An 8,197-nucleotide genomic window follows, 5' to 3' on the forward strand; every position below is an offset into this window, starting at 1 on the left:
GGAGAGAGGGCAGGGCTAGTGTGATTTTATATCTCAGGCTAGACTCGCTTGAGCTGTCTTACATTAGTGTCTTTACTTTCGTTTCGCTAACCGCCCAAAAGCAGGTGCGCACACACAAATGCTAGGCGAGATGAGGTCGGGCGGCAGTGATGGAGCTCCATGGGGATCTTGAGCCACCGAGCCACAGCGCGCCTGCCTTCACCCGAGCAAGACGCCAAGACCCGCGTGGGAGGGAGGGGACGTCGGATCGGACGCACATTCAGTGACATTCCCCGTGACATTCTCGGTGACATTGAGTCACTGACACGTGGGACCCACATGTGTCTGGATCCACGTGGGTCCCACACGTCAGTGACTCAATGTCACGGGGAATGTCACCGGAGCAATGTCACCGAATCTCAATCCCATCGGATCCGCCATCGCGCCGCCTTTAGCTGCGCCGGATCCGCCTCGCTGCGACCAGATCCACCGCCGCCTCGCCGAGCCTCCAGTCACCCACCACCACCGCGCCCGCTAATGCCGCGCCCATCGCCGTTCGGCGGTGGCGGAGGTGGAGCCGCCGCGCCTCCCGCCCGCCGACGCCGCGCCCGTAGTCACTTGTTGCCCCGAACCGCTACTGCCGCCGCTCCTTCTCACCGCATGACAAACTGCATGCCTCCGCCGGATCCGTAAAAAGTGGAGAGGGAGGGGAAAGTGAGTGGACGGTTAGATTCAATAATAAGCTATTTACTCCGTAAATGTAGGAGAGGGAGGGGCGCAGCCCGCAGGTGGGCTTTTGGGGGAGGGGTGGGGGGTAGGCGGGGAGGGGGTGGGATGTGAGAGGAAGCGTTTTAGTTATTACGCACCCCAGGTACGGTATAGTATGTGTGTGTCTATATATATATATATCACTATTATAAAAATTGAATATGTTTTTGTCGGGATTTTGGTACGTCATCCGTGTTAGAAACGGTTTTAATTTTATGTTTCAGTTTTAATCTATATCTATATCTCTATAAAAACAATTTCCGTCTTCTGTAAAAAAAGAAAGATAAAAGTCCGACTAAAAAAGAGGTAAAAAAAGAAAGAAAAAAATGTCCGACTCAATGAGCGATTAAAAAAAAAAAAAGCTTCCGTCGTCCTCAGTAAAAAAAAGAGAAAAAAACCATCTCTTGTCCGACTCCCATACAAAAAGGAAAAAAAATCTCCCAGTAAAAAACGAAAAAGTCTGTTTGTTTTTTTTCACCGGTATTTTTTTTTCCTTTTTTCTTTTTCTTTGCACGCAAAAGAGTTTTCTACGTTTTCTCTTTGCACACAAAAGAGTTTTTTTATGCGCACACGCTAAGGCTTTTGGTTTTTTTTAATCCGATCGGTTCACCGTGCACCTCCCGTGCGCTTTTAGTTTTTTCGTCAATCTTTGTTGTCATCGGTTTTTCTCCCGTGCGCTTTTTTTTTTCTTATCTGGTTTTATAATCCCATATGTTCACCGCCGTTATATCGATCGTGCGTTTTCTCCCCCAATTTGATTTCAAAAATCAATTCCCCACTCCTCTCTCATCATTTTCTCTATGATTTTCCCTTCGATTCGGCTTTAATTGCCGGATTTAATCTCTGTTTTATAGTTACCGATGATGACGGTGATCTTCCCCGGTCATTTTTATCCCGAGTTTTATGCTCTGATTCAGGGAAAACGGAAGGAGTAGCTCAAGTGGATAAAAACCCTCGACTAATTTTGGCTGACCAAGAAAGATTTAGCCAAATTTGATGGGGATATTTTCTCTGGCAAACGTACGGGCGCGGACACGGGATTATCTTCGGGAGATTGAAGATGGTAGTCATAGTCGGGAAGTTGAAGGTAGTTGGGTCGAAGAGAAGAACACCAAATGAAGGAAGGTAGCGGACTAGCGTAGGGCTGACAAGGAAGAAAGGCTTTCGGCTGAAAACCCAGGAAATATTTTCATTACCTTTTCTTAATTATAATTTATAGCGATCCCAATATTAAGATTTTTATTAACCTTTTCAATTATAGTGTATACTGAATATCCAAATATTTCAGCTGTGTTTAGATTTCAACTTTTCCGTCACATCAAATGTTTGGACACATGTATGGAGCATCAAATGTGGAAAAAAAAAGAAAAACTAATTGTACAATCCGACTGTAAATCGCGAGACGAATCTTTTGAGCCTAATTACATTATGATTAGCCATAAGTGCTACAGTAACCCACATGACGGATTAATTGGGCTCAAAAAATTCGTCTCGCAGTTTACAGTCGGAATCTGTAATTTGTTTTGTTATTAGTCTACGTTTAATACTTTAAATGTGTGTCAAAAAAAAATTGGCCAAATTTTTACAGCATCTAACCACGGCCTTCAATTTGTTACTCGACTCTTAGTATATCATTGAAAAAAGTCTTTACCCGTTGCAACGCACGGGCAACTTTTATTTGATAATGTGTTTGTTTGAGCGTCCGTTTCTATACTATGGGCCTGTTTGGTAGAGCTCCAACTCCAAAATTTAATTACATGAGTTAGGTCTGGAGTCAAGTTGTGGAGCTGCCCAAACCCTACTCCACCTCTCTAGTTAATTTTGTGAGAGCTCCATCCAGTTCCACTCCCATTTTAGGTGGAGCTGAAACTGTTTGGCTGACATCTAACTCTAGGAGAGGTGGAGGTTGAGCTGGAGCTGTGCCAAATAGGCCCTATATTTCATTGACAAAATTAAATGCCTTGTGGCTTGTACAACCTAACCATCACACATATAATCGTGGCTTGTGCAACCAAACCATCACACATATAATCATCCTCACCATCCTACCCATCAGAGATTATTTATAGCTTTTTGCCACCACATGTAGCCACCACTAAGACAAATAATAATATCTGGCCACCACCATAATATATATATTTCCGGGTGAACAGATATTGTCACACCTGAAAATACGGCATCGTCTTCACATGCTCTGAACTTAGGCATATGCCTAGCACTAGTACACGATTGATTTTCCTGGACGCTGCCCCCTTTTATTTCCATGCGATTGGTAAGTAAAACCGCACGAGAAAATCGAAAACCGGTGCCAAGCTAACGCCTGCACGAGAAAATCGATTTTCCCGTGCGGTCCCGCACAAGAGGACCGCACGGGAAAATAAACAGATTTTCCCATGCGGTAATATCCTCTTTTCCCACTTATCCACATCGAAATTTCCTCGGTACCCTCCCTCTCCTTTATTCTCTCACGTGTCACGTGTTAAAGCAGACAGCGATGTGTCAGGCCTCATATCCTCTCCTCACTCCTCCCTCCTCTCCTCCCTCAGCGACAGCGACGAGACAGCGTGCGGTGGGCATAGGCGACTGCGGTGGTGCGCGGCGACAGCGTCGGCAGCGCGCATCTGCCGTGGAAGCACGGGATATGGTGGGCAGCGGCGACGACGAGGTGGCACGCGACGGCTGCGTCCGATCCAGCGGTGGCCACCCCACGCGCGGATCCGGAGGCGGCGGCCACCCCCACGAGGATTCGGCTGCATGACGGCGGCGGCGGCCATGGCAACGGCCGCCCCCCGCGTGGATCCAGCGGCGGCAACCGCCCCACGCGCGGATCCGGCGGCGGCGGCCCTGTGCCCCCCACGGATCCGGTGACGGCGTCCGCCCCTCGCACGGATCCGGCGGCGGCTGCCGCCCCTCGCGTGGATCCAGCTGCGCTACGGCGGCGGCAGCCGCCCCCCGCGTGGATCCGGCGGCGGCGTCCACCCCCGCGCGGATCCGGCGGCGCGACGGCGGAGGCGGTCGCCCCACGCACGGATCCGGCAGCGGCGGCCACCCCACGCGTGGATCCGGAGGCGCGACGGTGGCGGCGGCCGCCCCCCGCGCGGATCCGGCGGCGGCGACGGGAGCGCGACGACGGCGGCATGGCCACGGCAACGGCGACGACGACGGGAAGGCGGCGATGGTGGCGACGGGTAGGGTTAGGGTTTCGTTTTTTCAATTTTGTTTTTTTTTCGATTTTTTGTTTTTGCGTGCGCCACCCGCACGCAAAAATATTGATTTTCGTAGACGAATTGCTCCAGACGGGCTGAAGCTGCACACGTGAAAATCCAAATCAACAGCACGGGAAACGATCTGTGTAGTAGTGTAGTCTCCTTGAGGAAGATATATTTAGTACAATCCTATACTACTAGCAACAAGATTCATGACGATTGAGCAAGATTTAGTACAACCCTACAAGCAAGCCAGACATGTACAACTAGAATATGCAAATAATGCACATGGCAAGTTAAAACAAAAAATGCACAAGACACAAGTAAAGTAAGGCACATGCATGGGTGATTTTGCGTAAGGGATCGAATAGTTTTCAACAATTCAAGACTTCTACAATGCAGATCAGTTTCAAACACATAGTCTAACCTAGCTAATAAGTCATAATTCAATAACATTATCTTGGTAGTGTTTGGTTTGGGGACAGGGTGGGATGGGTTAGGTCCATCCCTGTTTTTTGGAATGGGATGATCTTGTTTTTTGTTTGGTTACAGGGATGGAACGAGCACTGTTTTTTGTTTGGTTTGAGGTATATAATGGGATGGAATGATCCTATACATTGTTTGGATGGAGGGATGAAGGTGGGATGCTTGATAGGGTTACCTATTGATATTAGTTGGTGAGGTTACCCTCAACTAGTCATGAATACCACACAGTGCAAAATAATACTTACTCATGAACACCACACTATTTGAAAATGACCATTGTGAATCTGTTCGCAAACAATATAGCTCCATAGGTTATTAAAAAGATTTAATAAAACTTCATGTATGCCGATACTAATTGCTGCAACAGTAGGCTTCACAGGGCACATATAATACAAGCCACCCATAATAATAGCAAATTTTAGTCTTACACATATTAGCAACCGAAGGTCTTACACATAATAGCACATTTTAATTCTTGCACATGATAGCAATTTTAAGTCTAGTAAGTTCTCTGCCTCAAACATATTGGCAGTTTAAAGTCTTACATATAATAGGTAAATAAGCCAACCAACAACACATAACACCAAAAGAACTATCCAACTCATCCAAGAAGCCTATGTTGATCCAGGGAACTTTTCACTAATGAACATAGCAAACCAATGCATCTTGTTTTCAAATGGAAGTCCATCGAATGCTCTAGCAATATGAGGGTTGGCAACCAAATGAGCATAGTAAAATGATCTATGGACCTCCTCAAAACCAGGAAGGGTTTTCAATGTGTCAAATAAACCTTCTGGAAGCTTATTGTCCGGCTCGGCGACCTTTAGTATAGCAGAGGCAAGCTTGTCACCAACACTAGTGAATGCACCAATCAGCCCGTCATCTTCATTCTCTTGTGTTTTTGCTTTCTTTGGCTTACTTGCAGATGATGCCTCCGCACGATCATCAGTAGTGGCAGGACCATCATTTTCTTCATCATTGTCATCTTGGACATCCTCTGTTCCTAGGACTGAACTTGAGTCCTTTGCATACTTTCCTGTAGCCATGGTGCTACCAAATATTGTAAGCATCTCACCATAGTGTGCAAGAGGTTTGTTAAAATAATTCGCATCAGCCTTGTGATCCTTCATGAAACAAAAGTTAATGTATAAGCAAATGCAATAAAAAGTTATAAAAATAAAGCAAAGAACCCAGAAAATAAGACATATACCTCAATATAACCATTATAGTGCTCATCATCAAGAGTAATAATGAAGTTTTTCTCATCCCAACCAGCAGCACTCACTTTCCTAAGCCTATTTATCTTCGAGAACTTTCTTTGCCATGTCTTCAAATGGTTCTTAATTTGCTCACCCGTGAGAGTACTATTGAACCTTTCATTGACCGCCCTAGCACATGCATTGAGATGGACTGCCTTGAAACCAGATGAGGTCCTTGTGCCACCAGCAACAACATTAGCTAGGTGAGAAAGCATGAAAGAGGACATAGCTGAGGTCCATGAAGCATGGGTGCTTCCTCCCTTGCCACTGTTGTTATCCATTTCCTACCTATCATAAAATAAAACAAAAATGTCCATTCAGTAATATATATATCAATAAATTATGCATGCAACAATATATGAACTCAGAAAATAACTATTCAGCAATATATCTAATAAAAAAATGACCATTCAGCAACATATCAACCCAAAAAATTACCATTCACCAACATATCAACCCAGAAAATGACCATTCAGCAACATATCAACCCAAAAAATTAGCATTCACAACATATCAACCGGGAATATGAGCATTCAGCAATATATCAACCCAAAAAATTACCTTTCACCAACATATCAACCCAGAATATTAGCATCCAGCAACATATTAACCAAGAAATTCAACATTCATCAATTCATCAAACCAGAAATTCAGCATACAACAATACATTTATCCATACAACTAAGATTTGGCAAATGGACTACAACAAGCTGTCCACACGAAATAAATAAATAAAGAAGTTCATAATACAAATGAAATGTAGCAAATAAGGTAGAAATACAAGTTGCATAGCTACATATTACACTCCATGATGGTTATTACGGTCAGCCCACATCTGATCAGCTAAACCCTGCCTGAACTGAACCATCAATGCATGGTCATTCGCTTGCCAAGTTGGCGATTCATCAATGTCCTCACTTGACCAATCAGACGGAGCTACAAGCTCATCAATTCCGTCATTTATGACCCAGTTATGAATAATACAACAAGCTACAACAATATCTACTTGAGTTCGAAATGGGAAGAATGGAGTGGCATCATCTAGAACTTTGAACCTCCTCTTTAGTGACCCAAATGCACGTTCAACCGTTATACGGAGGGATGAGTGTCTAAGGTTGAACAACTCCTTCTCATTTTGCACCGGATTATTCCCCCACTCTTTCAAGTGGTACCGGACAGCACGAAAAGGAGGCAAGAATCCTTGTTTGGCTCCATATCCACCATCAACTAGATAGAATTTTCCTATCATATGATCGATAAGTTGGTCACATTCCTAAATATCAACATTTGTCATGGAGAATTTGATAAACTATAGTAATCTATTACCTTGTGGGACATGAAGGCCATTTTCACGTTCCAAAGCATCTCTTAAAACTACAGCATCATGTGCTGTCCCCTCCCAACCAGCCAGGACATAAGTAAACCGAAGATCAAAATCTACGGCCGCCATTACATTTTGAGTGGCATGGGACTTCCTACCACGAAAAGAGGACTCCACATTCTTACGAACAGAGGCTCTAATATGTGTGCCATCAATAGCTCCAATACAATCCTATTTTGTGTTCAACAACATTAAAAATTAGGGACAATACATCAATGTTCACATAAATATAAAATGAGATAGGAATGAATCTCACACCTTAAAGTAAGGATCCCATCTAGGATTTCCTGCTATTTTAGTTGGAGTGTCCAATGAGGGGGGTCTGATAAGTTCATCTCGTAGCTCACCAATTGCATGAAGGACTTTGTTAAAATAACGACTTACTGTTTCTCCAGACCTACCATAATTAGTGCGGACTAACCTATTTCTAAGGTTATGTCCCACCGTATGCAGAAACATAGCCACTTGTTCCTCAATACACATGTGGATGGTATCTTCAAGTAAACCACGATCCCTAAATAGCTTACAAAAACGAAAAAAACTTCCTTTTCTAAGTCTAAGCATGTCAATACAAGTTGTATCATTGAACCAAATTTTCGTTTCTAGGTACTCAATTCTTATCCTATCCCTTTCAGCCATTGGGCCATATCTAATACCTTCTCTCCTTGAACCTCTCGTTCTTTTCCTAGACCGAATAATCATGGCCATCATTGATAACAATAAATTTGTAGCAGCAATACAAACTAAAAGCTTGGTCCTCTTATCCATCTACAATACAACAACAAAAATAACACATGACCATCATCTACTGTCAAGAAATTTACCAAAAAAATTAACACATTGTTGAAATAATTATACTACAACATTCTTAAAAAAAACAGACATGCACAGATCTATATAAAAGAAATCCCCATTCAGTGTTTAGGGTATTTTTACCTTGTACAATGGAAACTGAGCTCTGCAGTTTGTGGATGGGGATGGAGAAGATGAGGATGAGCAGCAACTGGCAATGGAGGCTCGCGCGCCGCTGGCTTGCCCCTACTCCCACAGCTGCCTCGCCCTTATCGCGCCGCCGCGTCACCTGCTCGTGCCGCCGCGTCGCCCTGCTCGCGCCGGCG

At 44.4% G+C, this 8,197-nt stretch overlaps 2 protein-coding genes across 2 annotated transcripts; both read right to left on the reverse strand.

Annotated features, from left to right (window-relative positions):
* Positions 1-4,826: 4,826 nt before the first annotated feature.
* On the reverse strand, positions 4,827-8,197 carry LOC107278969 (uncharacterized). The gene is made up of 3 exons (XM_015757255.3): positions 8,016-8,197; positions 5,650-5,986; positions 4,827-5,563 (listed from the first exon to the last, which is right to left on the reverse strand). Exons 2-3 carry the CDS (start codon positions 5,977-5,979, stop codon positions 5,054-5,056), a joined length of 840 nt encoding a protein of 279 aa, XP_015612741.1. The 5' UTR covers positions 5,980-5,986; positions 8,016-8,197; the 3' UTR covers positions 4,827-5,053.
* LOC9270097 (uncharacterized) lies at positions 6,143-7,847 on the reverse strand. Its single transcript, XM_015757253.2, has 3 exons — positions 7,338-7,847; positions 7,025-7,250; positions 6,143-6,940 (listed from the first exon to the last, which is right to left on the reverse strand). Exons 1-3 carry the CDS (start codon positions 7,845-7,847, stop codon positions 6,498-6,500), a joined length of 1,179 nt encoding a protein of 392 aa, XP_015612739.1. The 3' UTR covers positions 6,143-6,497.

This window comes from Oryza sativa, chromosome 10 (genome assembly GCF_034140825.1).
Source record: "Oryza sativa Japonica Group chromosome 10, ASM3414082v1".
Classification (NCBI taxonomy): domain Eukaryota; kingdom Viridiplantae; phylum Streptophyta; class Magnoliopsida; order Poales; family Poaceae; genus Oryza; species Oryza sativa.

Bases quoted from the DNA above. Each gene is read 5' to 3' on its own strand.
- LOC107278969 (XM_015757255.3), bottom strand. From the start codon at position 5,979: ATGGATAACAACAGTGGCAAGGGAGGAAGCACCCATGCTTCATGGACC. The intron at 5,564-5,649 runs GTATATGTCTTA...TGTTTCATGAAG, and splicing joins ACTATAATGGTTATATTGAG to GATCACAAGGCTGATGCGAA.
- LOC9270097 (XM_015757253.2), bottom strand. From the start codon at position 7,847: ATGGATAAGAGGACCAAGCTTTTAGTTTGTATTGCTGCTACAAATTTA. The intron at 7,251-7,337 runs GTGTGAGATTCA...AACACAAAATAG, and splicing joins GATGGGATCCTTACTTTAAG to GATTGTATTGGAGCTATTGA. The intron at 6,941-7,024 runs GTAATAGATTAC...ATCATATGATAG, and splicing joins TGGCCTTCATGTCCCACAAG to GAAAATTCTATCTAGTTGAT.